The 18,649-nt window shown below is 36.3% G+C and overlaps 3 protein-coding genes across 3 annotated transcripts; 1 reads left to right on the forward strand and 2 right to left on the reverse strand.

Moving 5' to 3' along the window:
* Nucleotides 1-2,649: 2,649 nt before the first annotated feature.
* HELRODRAFT_87296 (hypothetical protein) lies at nt 2,650-5,463 on the reverse strand (the record flags this gene model as incomplete). The annotated part of the gene is made up of 10 exons (XM_009028598.1): nt 2,650-2,706; nt 2,875-2,992; nt 3,212-3,310; nt 3,657-3,734; nt 3,928-4,081; nt 4,192-4,256; nt 4,352-4,364; nt 4,759-4,845; nt 5,131-5,241; nt 5,370-5,463. Coding segments are annotated over 10 exons (876 nt in total), but the record flags the coding sequence as incomplete, so codon positions are not given.
* Nucleotides 5,464-8,545: 3,082 nt separating this feature from the next.
* Nucleotides 8,546-11,552, forward strand: HELRODRAFT_179919 (hypothetical protein; the record flags this gene model as incomplete). The annotated part of the gene is made up of 9 exons (XM_009028694.1): nt 8,546-8,653; nt 9,175-9,331; nt 9,471-9,575; nt 9,728-9,810; nt 10,173-10,265; nt 10,383-10,510; nt 10,725-10,803; nt 10,987-11,271; nt 11,433-11,552. The coding sequence occupies 9 exons, from the start codon at nt 8,546-8,548 to the stop codon at nt 11,550-11,552; spliced, it is 1,158 nt and encodes a 385-aa protein (XP_009026942.1).
* A 211-nt stretch (nt 11,553-11,763) lies between these two features.
* On the reverse strand, nt 11,764-17,933 carry HELRODRAFT_193731 (hypothetical protein; the record flags this gene model as incomplete). Its single annotated transcript, XM_009028695.1, has 10 exons — nt 11,764-12,012; nt 12,081-12,256; nt 12,436-14,205; nt 14,559-14,819; nt 14,923-15,036; nt 15,191-15,285; nt 15,726-15,871; nt 16,378-16,984; nt 17,155-17,437; nt 17,912-17,933. The coding sequence occupies 10 exons, from the start codon at nt 17,931-17,933 to the stop codon at nt 11,839-11,841; spliced, it is 3,648 nt and encodes a 1,215-aa protein (XP_009026943.1). The 3' UTR covers nt 11,764-11,838.
* Nucleotides 17,934-18,649: the final 716 nt, after the last annotated feature.

Consider the following 18,649-nt stretch of genomic DNA (forward strand, 5'->3'; position numbering starts at 1 on the left):
AAGTTATAAAAAGTAGAAATGTGTGATGCAATCAGATGGGAGGTAATTTCATTTATCCATTTCACTGTTTCATTCTGTCTATCACTTTGTATACATTCATTTATTTATCCATCCATTAACTTACTATTTCATTCAGAATGTCACTCAATTCACTCACATCATCCATTCATTCCGTCATTTTAAAACAGAAGAAAGTAAAGAATGGATAGATAAAATTTTTTGAGGTGTGTGTGTATGTACATGTATGTACGTGCTTATGAGTGTGAATGTATGCATGTATGAAAAAACAACGACAAATAAATAAAGATGTTAGAGATGATGATGATGGTAGTGTTGTAAGAGTTTATATACATACTGTATGTGTGTGTGTACATCTGTCTGTATGTTTGTGTGTGTTGATATATATTTACATTAAGAACAAATTAAATGAAGTTAACGTTAAAAAGGGAACTGTCTATAACGTTGTTGCAATCATTAAAAACTGTTTATAAATGAACATAACATGATCACACATCGGCCATCAGCTGACCTAGCAACCGATCGATCAATCAAACTGAAAATATATAATAAAACGAAACTAAAAAAATTAAATATTATGATGAAGAAATCTCATTTCTTAGGTACTTAATGAATTTGTGCAAGAGAATGAAGACGACGATGATCTACTATCCAAATCCAAACATTTTTTCAACGACGATGATGATGATGATAAGGGAAAATATAAACTAATGATTATAAATACAATGATGAAATGGTGAATACAATGATGGTTCATTATCTGACAATGTGATAGGTCTGTTTCCCATTGTCAATCATTCTTTTCAATTTGATTGGCGGTACATAATACATTGGATGTTGTTGTTGTTGTAGTTTTTGTTCATCATTCTGCTGAGATGGCTGCCGTACGGTTGTGTCGAGGTTGAGACCGTCTATGTTGTTGTCATCGTTGCCAATGGTGTTATTGTGTTTACAGATGTTGATGTCATTATTGTTACTGTCGGTGGTGTTGTTACTATTACTATCATTGTTGGTGAGTGATTGTTTAGCAACTGACGACTTTCGTTTCCTAAATTGTTTGCTCTCTGCGTGAGGTGCTAGTGTTATTGTCGTCGTAGCCGTTGTTACTGTTGCCAAATTCGCTGACGTTGTCAAACTTGTTGGTGGTGTCATTGTTGAGATTTTTGATGATTTTTGCGTTGTTGTCGTTACTTTTGACGTTGTCAACAGCGTTTTTGTTGATGTTATTGTTAATGTAGGTGAGATAATTTTTGAAACTGTTGAATTTGAAGCAGTTGTTGTTGCTGCTGCTGAAGTGGTTGTTACTGTTGAAGCAGGCAACGATGACGACGAAGATGATGATAAAGAACAGCAAGAAGAAAATGAAGAAGAAGAGGAGGACGAGGAAGAAGATGTTGATGAGGAGATGGTAGTGGACAAAAATGACGTTGGCATGTTTTTTGCGAACCTCTTTAATTTTGTCTGGAAGGTTGAAACCTTTGTTACATTTGTTGATGTTGTTGGTGGTGAGTTTGTGGAGGCTGCTGTCAACGTTATCGTTGATGTTGTTGATAGCAGAGGAATTGTTGACGCATTTGAGGCTACTGATTTCGTTGATTTACATGAAATGTTTTGTGAAGGTGTGACGATTGTTGTCATTGATGTTTTCGTGATTAATGTAGTAGTTAATGTCGGTGTTGGAGGCGAATACACTGGCTTAAGCCCTGAAAATGTTGTTGATGTTGAAAGCAATGTTGTTGATGAAATTGTCGTACGGGATGTGGAGGTTTGCATTGTTTGAGTGTTGTGTGGTAATGATGGTGTCGCTGTGTTGTTGTTGGAAGGTTTGTTGCAAGTTGAATCACTTGCTGATGGCCTTTTCAATGGGATTTTGAATGTTTTCTGGCATGTTGAGGTCATTGTTGAAGAAATAGATGACAATGATGTTGTTGCAGTTGTTGCTGTTGATGTGAGGTTGTTCACTTTTTGTGGTTTCAAAATATCAACGAGGCATTCAGGGATTTGTGGTTTCTTTAACCTGTTCATCAGTTTCCGAGTGTTGCTTGTTGTTGCAGCTGTTGGCGGTTTGTTGCTATTTGTTGTTGTACGCTTTGCAACCAATTTGTTGTGTTGTGATGATTTGAGCCGACTTGTACGTGGTTGTTCGAGGATGTTGATGTTCTCCTTGCTGTTGATATTATTGATGTTTTCTTTACTGTTGATGTTGGCCTGGTCATGTTTCAACAAAATATTAGTTGAGGTCGATGCTGATGATGATGAGTCTGTGGTTGGCAACTTTTTCTTGTGTCTCAATGTTTGTTGCTGGGTTGATGATGTTGACGATGATGATGATGATGTTGTTGATGATGATGAAAACTTTGTGGTAACATGTTTAGATACAGATGACAATGTGAATGTTGATGATGATAACAGAGGTGATGATGACGATGGGGACACCATTATTAACGACGGTGAAGATGATGCTTGCAGCTGACCTCCCCTACACCTGACCCTTGACCTCTTCATGTAGGACTCCAACGTCGAACATGATGAAGACGACGGTAACGATGTTGACGATGATGACGACGACGATGTTTTCAGCTGTCCCAACACCTTGATGGAGGAGTTGTTCGGCTGGTCACCTTGACGATGGTAGAAGAGTAAGTAGGCCTCGGAGGATAACACTTCGTCCAGTGTTGACTGCCTCACCTGGTGCAATTAATTATAATAATATTCATGAATACGTTAAAATTCAGAGTTCCATTAATATTCATGAGTCATTGAAATTTACAACACATTCAATCGCCGTTTTACATATATATCCGGTGAATAAATGTTGTAAAGATTCAAGAACTAGCCGGCCGGCCACAAACTCACCATGTGATCATTCATGCAGAACCAGAGGCCTGCCTTTGTCTTGACGTAGCAATAATAATGACCCGAGTTTGTGCTGTGCCCGTCGTGAACCAACACCGCGTACAGGTCGTACATGCAGCTATCTTCACAGCCAATCGGAAGCTCATTTTTTAAATCATGACCTAATTTCTTATCACCTAATTGGTCAGTGCTGAACACTGCATCGTGATTTTGCAATGATGATGATGATGAATCAGCGGGAGTTAGGAATGATTTAGGACTTTTTAAGAGATTTTCACTGGGCAAAACTGATGATGACGATGGCAATGATGATGGTGGTGGCGATAAGGTTGATGACGTTGGATTGTTCTGTAGGGATGAGCTGGTGTAGGGATGGGCGTTGAACTGATGAGGGAAGGTGATGTGCCTCGTCACTTTGCCACCACTCATACCGTACCTGCAACAATCAAAATATATTACAATATATCAGATTAAAAGCCTTCACCACAAGTTATGCTTCCCGCTTCTTTCTCAAGTTTTAAATGCGTTTTGGCAACGTCTCAAAAACTCAATGTATTAAAATGAATTGATGAACGACTATGATCTGATTTTGAAGGAAATGAAGTTGTTCTGTAAATATTTTCTTTGGGCAAGCTACAAACAGCGATCTACTTTTTAGTGTAGTGTATGGTGTGCAATAAATATGTTGATTAAGCCGTTTGATTTAAACGTCGATATGCAGATATATAAAAATATAAATCTGTAAAGTGTCGTTAAATGAAATGAAAACTTGTTCAAGCGACCTCTTCAACTGCAGTGTCAGGATGCGTGGTGGCTTGTGAATGGAGAACAACTTACGAGCTGTCACATTCTTCTTGCAACTATTGTCATCGAGGTGATGTCATGTTTTATCTAATTTAACTTTTAATCATGTGTAGACATTGTTTAAAGAGACTAATTTCATTAATTATGATAGAACATGAATGGTGATAAGTTGAAAGACGGAAACTCAAAAAAATTGCAAAATAAATAGCACATCTCTAGTTCTCAACCTCACCAGACTCCATTTCTAACCTGGAACAGAAGTAGGAGTTGTCGCCGTCGAGGAGTTCGCACGTGACAAACGACTGGAGGGCCTGCGTGATGGATGATGATGTCTTGACATCGAGGCAGATGTCGAGGAAAGGGTCGTACGTGTTCGACGTCCACTGACACATGTCGCATATGACTGGAGGGAGTGTGGGAAGAAAATTATTGACACCCTGGTTACTACGATGATAATTATCACTAATCATTATTGAATAATGTCCTAGCTAAGGAAGATGATAATGAAAACACCTTGACTCCTGAGTTGGCCTGCAAATAAGTGGTGAATAAACGAAACGTCGTCATCGTCGTCGTCACTGCTTTTACGTTCCTCCTTGAAATGATGATGATGACCATCATTTGCGACCACATCAGCGCAATCACCACCACCGTCATCATTGTTGTCGGCGACGACTGCTTTGATGCTTCCTTTCTTCAAATCTTCATCCTTGTCATCATCATCACAAAGTTTAGAGCATTTGGCGGCTGCGATTGGACGGGTCGGCTCATTAACATAATTTATGCAAGAATTTTTCGTTGGTTCACGATCTGCATCAATATTGTGATTGTTACTTTCGTGGGTGATGTTGTTGGTGCAGTTGCTGCTGCTACTACTGCCGCTGCCATCACCATAATTTACCTCAACTTTGATATTATCATTCAGGATATTAATATGCGGATCATTGCTGTTATTATTAATTGGACCATTAGTCTGAACGTCGTTTTGATTACTGTTATTATTATCATTATCATTACGATTGTTATTAATATTATTGTTATTATTATTGTTATTATCATTATTGTTGTTGTCATGGTGACCAGCTAGGCAGGATTTGTGGAGAGCGTCAATGAGGAACCTGAGAAACTCGTGTGCGTCTTCCTGGCGCCCCCATCGCATGTGACGAGCTATCCCTGTGTTGTATCATTCACTCATTCATTCATTCACTCAATCATTCATTCACTCAATCATTCATTCACTCAATCATGTATACATTCACTCAGCCATTCACCTATTCGTTTCTCCAGCCATTCATTATCAGTTGTTTCCTTTTTCTTTAGCCAATCATTCATTCAGTAGTCATTAGTTTATCAACCTTCCCAGTAACCCAGCCATCCTTCCACTCATTCATATATTCAATCACTCACTCATCTATTTATTCATTCCTTCTTTTGCAACAAAAATCAGTCAACCTTTTAATAGCTGCAGAATATTATGTGGCTTCAATATCCTCTTACTGTCGTGGAAGCATGACTGCATGTGCTGGGCCAGTGCGCACATTATGCAGTCGGAGGCATTTGGGCCTGGTTGTGAATATTAATTTTGATGACTCATTAATATTAATCAGCTTCATTCATTCATTAATATCAATTAGATCCACTCAGTACCATCCATCAAACCCAAACGAATGAACGAGACAGATTCGACTAACAATGGTTAGCCTGGTACTGCACCATGTACTGCTGCAGTTCTGGTGTGTAGGTAAGGCATTGCAAGGTGGCATTCACGAAGCATGTGTTGCCCAGGTTCTGTAGGCCAGATCCTATATCTGTGTGTGTGTATGTGTGCGTGCGTGCGTGTGTGTATGTTATGCATCAGTGTTCAAAAGTTACCTGTGATTGGTTGAAGCCTTTTCTTGCTAGCCAATGAGCATTCAGATAATGACTTGTGTAGTTTCTGATTGGTAACTGATGCTGATGATGAGGGTGACGATGATGAAGAAGATGATGATGGAGATGAGGTTCTTTCTATCAATTTTGACTTTTTTATCACTGCCGATGAGGACGTGGTCACCGTTATTAACGTCTTTAAGATGGTAACAGTGGGTTGTTTTATTTCAAAATTCCTCAAATTTTCCGAATAGTATGATGACGAAGATGATGATTGTAAAGATAATGATGACGACGATGAAGAAGAAAATGATGTTGATGACGATGATGAGATCGAGGGTGGTGACGGTGAAGATGACGTGGTCAAAAGTGAGGAAAACGTTATTGATGATGATGATGAGGAGGAGGAGGAGGAGGAGGGCGATGATGATGAAGTAGACGTGAAGGGCTCCAACAATGGCAATGATGCTGCTGTTGTTGTTGCTGATGGCGTAGATGAGGATGATGTTGATGATGGTGGCAAGGATGATGTTGGTGATGGAGGCAATTCATTTTTGCAAACTTCAAGTTGGTACTGAGCAGCTGGTGGCAGATGTTTGTCATGCTCATCCAATGATGCCAACAGCAGTGTGGACGACAACGACGACGGTTTCGGCAAAGACAATGATGCGAACGAGGTTAGTGATAAAGCTGGAAATGATAACGACGGTAGTATTGAAAATGTTAATGACGTTTGTGATGAGATAGGAGAATTCATATCACCAGAGAGTGATATGAACGTTGTATCCTCATTAATATCCTCACTGCTTCTGATGAAAGTTCGATAATTTCTTGTATTTTTAACATCATCTGTATCATGATCATCATCATCTGTATCATCGTCATCATGACCATCATCCATTTTATTACCATCGCTATAGTTGCTAGTGTTGTCAAAAGAATTTTCTTCTTTATCAGTATCACTATCATCATCACCAGCATCATTTGTTCGATCGACTGATTCGTCAATGATCAAATATTCTTCATACATTTGTGAATCTCTTTCGTCAGAGCTATCTCTGGAGGCGATGACACTACCATTGGGTACAAGTGACGATGTTTGATGGTTGTAACCATTATCATGATGGCCAACATCATTACTAACATTATTATTATCATTATTATTACCAATATCATTTGAATTTAACTGATGTCGGTCGTGCTGATTGCTATTAAATGACAATAACTCCGTTAATGAATAAGTGACTGTATTGATGTTTAGTACATCCCTGGTTTTGGAAACATCTTCAGTAACTTTACAGCCTCCCATCATGAGCAGAGAATTAATAGTATGGCTGCTATTAGTTGAACCAAAAACGTTATTCACAGAAACACCACAAATAGGAAATGATGCTGTTTCCTTGTTACTTGTCTTATAGAACAAGCTATCACTAAGACTATCACTTATATTTTCGCACATCACTACAGAAAATGTACATCTACTTATTGGCAAAAATATTAGTGAAAATATCGGCTGGAACGAATACAAAAGACATTTTATTATTCATTAATTGAGAAATGTAATAAAAATTAATTAAAGTATTAAAAAAAACCAATAGGATAGTGGTGTAGATAGTTAAGTTTCGTTTCGATCAAATCCATAATGGCGTCCGTATTAAAAATAAAATGAAAGTTTTAAAATATTTAAAAACAAAAACAAAAAAAAAACATTTTAAAATTTTGCTTTTAGTCTCAAATTAACAAATTTACGACATGATTGGAGAAATTTTCATTAACGAAAATACAATACAAACATAGATTAATATTTTTGTGTTAAAAAGTTGAAAGCGCCCCGAATAAATGTAACAATTGCAAGAGTTTAAAACAATCAAATTAAATGTAAATTATATTATTAAATTAAAAATTTTTGCAAGTTTTATTTTTAATTTTATTTATTTTACTAATTTTATTTTGTTTCATAATTCTTCACAGGCACTAACTTCCTTGAATCGACACTTAGATTTTTATTTCGGCTGTCTTTGCTGTTTATATAAACATCATATTATCGATAACTTTCCAAACCAGTACTTACACGTGCGGGTTCGTTGGTCTCGGTTAACCTCGTAAACTTTTTTAATTTTTTTTATTTTTAATTTTCTAAATGATTTATTTGCGGATCATTTGATTTTAATTAAACGATCGGTTGATTGTTATTTTAGGTAATTCATCTGCATGATCATGATGTCATTTATTTTTATTTGAAGGATTACATTACGATTACATTACAACAATAACATCAAACTTGTCTAAGTCTTCTTCTAAATCTAAAGTAAGTCTTCCTTAACCCCTATCCATAACCCTGATCTGATAGGGATAGAGGTTAGGGAAATAATCTAGCCCCAAAGAATCTAAAATTTAGATTCTTTTGTGAGAGATGTTGTAATTTATTGTCGATGTTTGTGCTGCATACAATTCATTTAGATTCTAAATCAGTTATCTGTTATAACTTTTCTAATTCCTGTGTTTACAAACACTAAAAAACTTACTGAACATAAGCATTTGTATTGCAATAATAGTGTAATAATAAGTAATTCTATAATTACAATTGATGAATGTTGATCATTATATGAAATAAATGAATCATGTCCTGATTAAACTAACGAAAAACAATAGGTCGTTAAAATATTATACATGAATATGTAGGTGGAAGATGGCTCAGCTCTGTTTGAAAAGCGACGAAGACGACCTTGTTGGTGATCTGATTCTTGAAACAAGTGACAGTTCGCTGGTTGGAATCTCGAGCTATGATGATGATGATTTCTTGGAAGATGAGAAAATTTTAATAACTCATTTAAACAAACTTACTCTATATAAGGTGTGACATAATTAATTTAATTTCAATTTTAACAGTATTTTATTTAAAAATTTTGTTTTTAAATCATGTTATTATCATTGTTGATATTGATAGTCATAATTCATTGGAGCATTTGATTTGATGATTTAAAAGCTGGAAGACATGATGGCCCTAAAGAGTTGGTACCTGGACGGCAGTGCTCGATGTCTTGCCGTTGCTGTGAGGCAGCAGCACCAAGGAAGGAAGTTCTACTACATCACCAGAGATGGGCAGGTGCTTTTCAAATTAATTTAATCTTTTTTATAATCTTTTCATTCATATTTTTTTTACTCATAATTGATTAATTAAACATATGAGCAGGAGCTGAAAAGGATAAAAGAATCGTCATCTGTTATAAAAAGGAGAATAAAAACCACTAAAGTAAAAAATTTTTTAATTTGATTTATAAATGAATTTTAATTTGCTATAAATCATATGTGAATTTTATTAACATGTTGCTGATAGTTAATGAATGCTCACTGCTGCCTCGAGTTCAAAAATCACGTTATCATCGTCTACAACGACCTGTCTGTGCAAGTACTTGCAGAGCAACTTGTGACATTATCAGCAGCAGCAGCATTGCAAGTCACCATAATGAATGTCCAAATTGTAGATTTGAATTCTTCATCGTATCTCTCTGTATCATTTTATGATGTTAGTCTTTTTTGTGATAAATTTCTCGTTTCCATGCATAAATGTCATTAACATCATAACCACCAGCTTATAATTTTAATCTGCTAATCCCACCCTCACAGAATCAATCCTCGAACATTCAGACGAATATTTATCGACTTGATGTCCAGGGTGAACAATTATTGATTCATCCCTACAATAACAACAACAATAATAATAATAATAGAAGTAGCGGTGGTGATGATGATCTCGATGATGAGGATGCTAATGATTTAGCTGGTATGTTTTTTCAATCATTCTTTTCATACATTTCCTTCCTTATTTTTTCTTTGAGTTTAAAATTTAAAATTGGGTTATCGTCGTCGTCATCATCGTCATCCTAATCATCATCATTCGTGCTTTATTTCCACCTAAACAGACAGTTTAAAAAGTATGAAGCTGACCAAAGAAAAAGTTTCCAAATTCCTAATCTTGGACCAGAATCAAATAGTTGTCTATGGACAGATTGAGGGGGGTAATAGAGGTCTGTCACTACAAATTTATGCTACTTTTTGTATTTTTAGAGCAATTGTTATAATACACTGCACCAACATTTAGTAAGATAATTCTTCTTTATTGTCATGTTCCTGTTAATGATATTATTAAATATAATTTATACTTGTTTCAAATACACAGGTATATATTTGATGGATGGAAGGTGTGGCCAAAAGAGAAACATGTATATTTATAAGGAACAATGTCAAGGAAAAATTATACAAGTGGGTTGATGGCTGTCTTGTAAATATTCATGAGGTCATGATCAATCATCTCATTAATATTTTAATTTATGGTCAACTTGTTTTCATTGAATATTTAAGCTGCATAGGTCGAAGAAAAGTTTATTTATAGTAACAACATCAGGCCTGTATGAAGGAAAGATCAGCTACCAGCCTCATTCACTCAGCACATCAATCATCCATCTCCATTGCTCCAAACAAGTGCATTCGTCCTTATTATTTTACTGTTGCTCCTTTTGCTGGTCGTTCAGTCAAATGGAATGAATGAATGATTGATTGAATGGTTGATTAAATGATGGATTGGTGGACGTTGTTTATATTGTTTGAATTGAACCCTCTGCTAGAGGATGAAAGTGATGTCAGGAGGACGTCTCGAGGAAGATAAAGGTGACGAAGACAGGCTTGATTTTTTGAAAGAATTCATAGATGGAAAGAAGGTTCTATTTTGTTTTGTATTCCTTCATCATTGTGTTTGATCTTCACCGAAAACAGATGATTGCATAATGATTGTGTAAGCTCAACGTCCCATTCATTCATTTTAAAATTAACTTCAGACTGCAGACCTGAAGAAGTTTTCAAGTTTACTGTATGACCACCACATGGAGGCGCCAACCATCATGGACCTAATGACCCGTCTGTTGAGTGATGACGACCTTCAAACATCACACTTTAAACAACGACTGTTTGTTCATTTTGTTCTCTTTTTCTATTTTATATACTACGCAAAGCATTGTGTTGACCTTCATGGACATGACACAGACCATCGTCAGACGAATTTAGCAAGAGTAACACACACACGTTTCAATTTTTATTCTTATTAAAGTAACGATATAATAGGTTTCAGCATTTTAACATGAAGATTTTCCTTTTCACAACACAAAAACACAAACATGCAGTCGTTCCGTTGTGCACCACCTCCAACTGCCGAATGATTTCACACAGTACCTCTCAACAATGAATCTGCATCACGTCCTCGTATGTTTTGCTCTCCTACCATATCTTCTGCTTCAATATCATTATCGTATGATGCATTTTTTAATTTGTTAGCATTGGCTGATTAGTATAGTAATTAGTATCATTCATTCAATCGTAAATTTTTCTTTCTTCTGTTCATTCATTCACTTGCATACTCAATCTTTTATTCTCATTTCAATGCAGAAGTTGTTGAAGTTCTTGCACGATGAACTCGTAAGCAATGAAGAAGAGGATGACGAAAATGATGACCATCTCCATGACCATCTCCATCCCCACCATCACTCCACTATCGAAACCATCATTGATTGGCTGAACATGCTGCTCGACTGTCACTACCCGAGACTTGTCCTCCACCTTGCTGGCAGTAGGGAGGTCAAGAGTTCAAAGTCCAACAACAGTGCCGATGACATCTCTGGTGGGGAAGGAGCCTCACTTCTCAATGACATTCTCACGTACATAGATGTTACGGTTAGTTTGTTTTACATGTGTTTGCGTGCACAGTGTACATGTTTCCGTACACAAGTGTATATTGCAGCATTGATGTATACGAAGTTGGTCCGGCAGAATTACGTTGTATATTATCATGTGATAATGATTGGTGTAAAGTGGATTTAATTTTTTTCTAACAGGTTTCTGAGGCAAAAGAAGGTTTGTGTCAGAAGATTATCAACCAGGCCAAATATTTGAAAGTGAAACAAAAGAAATCAAGCAGGAAGAGATATTACATTGAAGCTTTTCAATTCAGTTGAATGATAGTGAAATTACTCAATCATCTATTTATTCTTTTACTGTGGTTTTCATTAAATTATTTTTATGATGTTTTACGGAAATTTGTATTAATATGATAGAATCGGTGATAATGTTGTAAATAAATTGAGCTATTGTATGTTAGCTAATTCATAAATACTTAGTTTTCGGAAAATATGCTGTTATGAATCGAATATACTCTCAACACATGTATCCAAAAAAGTTGGGACTTTTTTTCGTTGACAGAAAGCTGCCTGCACCAGCTGAAAGAAAAGTTTCAAATCATTCTTAATTATCGTCACCAGCGTTCATTTGTTTGCTGGCTGACACGATTTGAAAGCACTTCATCAGCAAATCAACTTCCTCCGTGTACGTTCTCACTCGGATCTTCTTATTGGCCATAAGAGTTGCTATGGTGACGAACTTTTCAGGGATGTACCGGATCGCCAACATGTAGAGCTTCTGTCAATGCAGTTACATTCGATTTATATTATTAGATCGTTTACAGTAGAAATAATAACGAATAGAACCTTCAGGAATGGATGGTGCTCAGTGGCTCTGTAGAAGATGTCAATCATTTTGCCTTTGCTCACACTGGCCTGGATTAAGAAGCAAAGATACCAGAGCATCGAGGACTTGGCTGTTTGTTCATCGTTCATACAAAAGGTCATGAAATTAATCATTCGATTCTCTGCTGATTTCCTGCCTGTTGTGGAGATAATGATGCTAATTAGGTTGAAGATATTGATGATGATGAAAATGCTGAAAATAGATGATGCGGTAGAGTCTATATTAGGATTTGATTTAAAAAAGGACTCTGAATGACAACAAAAACAAATCTGATGACGTAAACAAATAACAACACCCCACCATCATCTAACTAACCATTATTTCTGCAATAGAGACTGAACAGCGAGGCCAGGTAAGCCACACGGAGGGCGAGCAGTGGTCGTCCTCCGTACAACAAATCAGAAATATCCAGGCCATCATTAATGCACGCCATCACATTATTTTCGTTTCTATGCATCATGTAATTGCGGATTATATTCAGACTCTTTGGAAATAATTTCAAATGTTTGGTTGCCGTGGCGATGAGTAGCGTCTGTTGCAAAAAGTGGTTACTGAGGTAAAAATTTATGAGTTCCCAAAGATCATAAATCATGTAGCGGGCAAGACTGGACTTGAATTTCTGAAGCATGTTGTCATATGAACTAATTTTCTTCTTGCTGTTGGAATCATTTCCTCGGTCGTTGGTAGTTCTGCTGTTGTTGTTAGAATCATTAGTAGCAGTATTAGCAGGAGTCTGGTGGAGTAGAAAATCAAGAACGCGATCATGGATTTGAACGGCAACTTGGATGTCGGCAGTTATGGCGATGAATCGAACGAGCAGGTGGACAAGATGGAGGAGGTCGTGTCCTAGATGGTGGAGGCAGTACGAAGACAGGTGAATTTTATTATTACTATTATTATTTCTATTGGCATTAACATTCATGTTGACGATGGCATCTTCAACAATGTTCAACAATGTTGATGAAGTTCTGCTGATGTTGTTGCACAATTTTTCATCAGATTTTGTGAGCGTTGCAAGTGAATCAGACAACGTGCTGTTGATGCCTGTCGACGTCGATGTTGCCAGCACCCAACTTAAACTTTCAACAACCTTCTCAGCGTTGACATCAGCAGCTTTCAAATTTGTATTCACACCTGGCCTGGTTTTCACACCACTCGAACCAACCTTATATTTAGGAGCAGACTCTTCCATATATCCACTAATAAAATCAAAGTTGTATCTTTCAAGTACAATTTTGCATGAATTATTATAATTACTAGCCCGTGTTGTGCTGATGACTTTCCATGCCAGCTCTACATTGCCACATGAATATTCAAAACTTGCGTACTTCATCCACAATAAGACATCATCTGAATTTTCCTTCAACAGACTTTTAAAGAACTTTCTGCAATCCTTTTCAGCTGTGCCTCTGATCTTCAGTGAGTTGAATTTGTAATAGACATACTTGTGCAAGAATATTCGTTTAAATTCATTTTTAAACTGTTTCGTTCCCAGAAGCATGAGGTTTTCAATCATATCGTCAACATTTTCAAAGCCCTCACCATTGTAACCACCCTCAGCATTGTTATCATCATCAACATCTTCATCATTATCACTCTCACGATCCAATTTAAAGTTGAGCTTTGTTAAATGGTTGTGTCTCTTTATCACGTCACCACTTAAAAGTATGTTCTTCAAATAGTCATCATCGGCAGCAGCAGCATCATCATCATCTTCGTCACATTCATCGTTGCACTCAGCCTCATCACCATCATATCTGCCAGAACGTTTCATCATCATATTGAGAAAGTCGATGAACAATATGAACATGTTGTAATCATCATCATTCTCCTCATGACTCTCACCGCCAACTCCGTCATCACCATCGTCGTTTCTTTTATTCGTTTTAATCTTGAATAGAAATTGGGTCAGATCATCAAAAGTTACCATCCTTTCATCATCTTCACACTCGTCTTCGTCATTGGTTGGTCTCCACGGAAACCAATGACGCCGTGACCTACTTAATTCTAATTGGCTCCAACATGTTGGTCGATTATTCTGGTTAGCTGATAAAATTTCTAGTTCAACTTCTTCCTCACTTTTCCCTAAAAACGGGCCAATAATAAAAATGGATTACAAAAATAAAATCTCCAACTGCATAGATTTGGTAATTTCTCGACGAAGAAATTAAGTTATGAAACGTACATGAATGAAATTATAAATTGAAAACAGTTCAACTCGGTAGGATGAATATGCGTGAATGTGTTTTAATTAGTTGCAAACGTTTAAAATGAGTATGGAGCTTGTAATTTATTGTCTGACATTCTGAAATTAATGTTAAAATGTTTAACTGATGCTAAATGGTTACAAAAATTCAATGAAAAGAGCTTGAGACTTGCATCAGGAATTCTCAAATGACTCATTAAAAAAATGAAAGAAGTGAAAACTGTGATTTCACCATGAATGCCGATCTGTTGCTGCTGCTGTACTTCTCCTCTTTTGTCCACCCATACGCCCCAACCAACCCAGTGTGGTTCTCCTAACCTGGCAGCGCCTGCCGACCAATAGGCATTAAGGAAGTCCAATTGGTCATCCAACGAGAGAGACTTTATCGATTTGGGCGCAGTCAGATTCATATCAATCAAGAGTTGGTACACGGAAATACTTAATTCCGATTGGCCAGCTTGCATGATGAAGTTGGAGGCTTCTCTCAGCAGATCTTTCGTAAGTTGGAAGAAAGAATTAAATAAAATCCAACAAATGAATACAATTTAATTTATAGTCATTAACCAATCAAATAATTAATCAATTAACCAACGAACTAATTAGTTGAGTAACTTGTCCAGTATGTTTTAAATGAGTGAAACACTTCTTGTAAGCATCGAGCACTTCGTCAAAGCTCTTCATTTTGCTCTTCATGTATCTTATGTAACTGCAAAAATATGCCATCATTGTGTGTGTGTGTGCGCGCGCGTGTGTGTTTGATACTGTGATGATGTTGTGGTGCTAATAAAATAAGATAGCGGTGAACGTGTAAATACGATGACGACTACAAATGAAGGAATGCTTTTAATCTGCTGGCAGACCTGTTCCACAGTTTAGCATCTCTCTCATGAGTATTAATGAGTTGGTTCCAACTTGATATCACATCCTCTTTCGACCATGCTGACTCTCTTATTTGCTGTCTTTGGTGATATGTGATAATGATGGCGTCATGACGATGACCATGCGATGGTGATGCGACGGCCAGAGTTGTTAGTATCAGTGCAATATCGGCGATACTATTTCAACTTTAAACAGCGGCTGATATACGAAATAAAGTTAAAAATGTGAATTCTGCAATTTGTTGGACGAAAATATTCACAACAACATGATTTTAATTTGACGATTAAACAATAAATTGTTACGCAATCCTTTTCATGTTATATATTAACTACCGGATGCATTCCTATAGATAAAAAAAACAAAGTATAAATATTAGTATTGTTGGAGATACTATCAAAGTGAGTGTCGGTATTGGTGCCACCAAAACATTTAAAAGCCGGTATTGAGTATTGTTAATGAAATAATGATGGAACAATGATGATATTATAATGGAACAATGAAGATGGTAGGAAATGATGACCTAAGTAAGATGAGTTTGTGATGGTGCGGATGATATTTGATGGCCTCGTCTAAGATGGATAGCTTGATGTCACTCAAAAGTTGAAGGTCGTTGTTGGAGCGTGCATTCAACGTTGACAGATTCATATCGTGCATGAATTTCTTGTCCTGTTTGTGAGTTTTGTGTGCGTGTGTGTGTGTTGTGTGTGTGTGTGTTGCACGAGTTGCTCGCTCGGATGGATGATTAATAAAAGTAATTTTGTCCTAAGACAAGTCTAACAAAAGAAGAGCAATGATAAGACGACAGCAAGAAAGACGTCTCGCCTCCTCACAGATCTTACTATGCCTCCATCAACTTCAAGCAATCAGGGCTGTTTATGAAGCGCCTTATTAATGACGCTCCTATTATTTTAATAGGAGCGTCATTTTATTTGACAGTATTCTTCTAATACACCTTTGAAATATTTTTGGTCGAAACATTCTGCAGACCAGTTGTTTAGGTGAGTGCAAAACTCCGTGTGGACGAATCGTTTGTGAGGGGTGGGAACATTGCTGAGGCACAACATCCACATGAGGAGAACACGTTTGAAATTCAACTCGATGATAAACATATTGTTAAAAATACGAATATTTTAAATTAGCTTGAGAATGAACGAGCTGGAAATAAAACAAACCTGAAAATGAACAAACTCAATCCAGAGTTGTGAATTTCTAGGGTCCTTCCTCAACTTTTCATTGAATGATCTAGTCTGAAGTTCTATTGTGGCGTCATCTGCGCTGTGGTTGTTGGTGTTGATGTTAGTGGTGCTGGTAGCGCCGGCAGAATCATGTTTGTGAGCCAGCTCCATTTTAATTGTAGATGATGGAGATGATGTTGATGTTGATGAAGATGGTGGCAAAACAACTGCATCAAGACCCTTTGAAATGTTCAACTGCTTCAGTTGACGAGCCACTGAAAAATATCTTTCATTGGTTTCTGATTTGCTATTGTTGTTGGTTGACGGTGATGTATGGTGATCATGCAGGTTGAAGATGTTCTTGTACGTAGGCACCCTGTAGTTGCCCTCATATAACGTGTTCTCTCGGTCAGGCTTCACATCAATGAAAAATTCATGCTCATCATCGGTTAGTTGTGACGACTGTCGTTCCGATGACAAAGCTGGTTTTGATGACGACGACGATGATGATGGTATTGGTGATAATGAGATGGGTAATCTATCTAGTGAAGATGATTTGCTTTGAGATTCATTCATTCCACCAGCTATTTTTGAGTTTTTGTGCCTAAAGAGACAGAAAAATACTTTTAAAATATAGTGAACACAGAACATTTAATGATGTTAGGGAGAATAAAAATTATTTTTGCCTCACTCCATGCAAAATAACTGCCCTTAATGAATACAGAAAAATTGTACAAAAAAATGATTAATATTGAATATTCATTAGTAAGTAACCTTTTGTTAGGAGGGTCTCCACCATCATCATCATCATAATCGCTACTATCGTCTGACAACATCTTCTGCCTCTTTTTTTCTTTCTTCTTTTTATGATCTATGTTTTTTCTGAAAGCCCCACTTTTACCCCCACCCCCATCACCGCCGCCATTTTTATGACCACCATCACGATGAGTGGCAATGTTGCTTGTTGTAGCACACCACACCTCACCAGTCTTGCTACAACTTTCATTGGAATTTTTGTCACTGTGCACAGCCGATTCCTTCCTTTGCTGAAGCTCATCTGATTGGATAATTCAAAACTTAAAGAGTTTATTTGAAAAAATTTAATGAAAATATTGTCTCTGAGAGTCAAGAAAGTGAAATTACGCTGAACCCTTGTTAATCAATAATTAATGTACAAAAATTTAAAGAATTTGAAATCACAAAATAATGGTATAACTACAACAAAATAAGATAATGCTCATGATAAGATGCGGATTCTTGATTCTTGATTGACTTAATAAATCTGTCTTGAACTTGATTCATTGATTAGTTTGAGATTTCATTTTATTTGCATTTGGCACTTACTCTCTTTTAATTTAATAGTCTTTACCGTTTTTACTCTTTTGAAAGTGAAGAACAGTTAAATTAATAAACTTTAACTTAAATGTTAAATTAAAAAAAAAGTTAAAAATTATCAGTTAAAATTAATTAATTAATATTAAATTAATTAATAATTAAAGTTGAAAGTAGGAAACGAAACACAAAAACTGACCAAAACAGGGAAAAAGTGACATGCCTGCCCACTGAATGATTATGAACCTTTCTAAATTAAAAAAAAAACAATTTATATTCAAATTTAACAGTTAACATTAATTAATAACATCAGATAAAAAAATGCAACATTTTAAACTTTATTTTGATTAAAAGTTATTTTTTGCAAAAACTTAATTTTGTAGCGCCTCATAGTTGAAACAAATTATTATCAACTGAATCGGTCGTTCTGCGCATTCACAAATTTGCAGGTATTGATCAACACGAGAATTAACTACGTTTCATCTTATTATCAACATTGAAAGAATAAGAAATACCTGCAAGCTAAATAATTTCACAATTGTAAAATTTGATATTAAAGAATTTAGAGTTTATTTCCGCTGTCATCTGTTCAAAGTTGTCAAGATGTAAACACCTTTGACGTCTAAACTATCAATTAATTAGATCACCGACGCAGCAGACGGAAGTGCACGTGGAGACACAACAGACAGATGCAGTCAAATTTGTATTTCAAAGAGTGTAGAGTTGGAAAAATAACATGCAATGAAAAATAGAGCATGTACACTGCGGTTAAGTACAAACAAACTTTGTTATAAAATTCTGTACAGGCTACAAACAATTTAAATTCCGGTGTATGAATTAACTTGAATAATTGCATACGGAGGACGTATGCAACTGAAGATTCCTCCAATTAGTCGAATACTACATTCTTAACGTGAGCCATCAACAAATTCGCACA

The sequence above is a fragment of the Helobdella robusta genome, assembly GCF_000326865.2.
Source record: "Helobdella robusta unplaced genomic scaffold HELROscaffold_57, whole genome shotgun sequence".
Classification (NCBI taxonomy): domain Eukaryota; kingdom Metazoa; phylum Annelida; class Clitellata; order Rhynchobdellida; family Glossiphoniidae; genus Helobdella; species Helobdella robusta.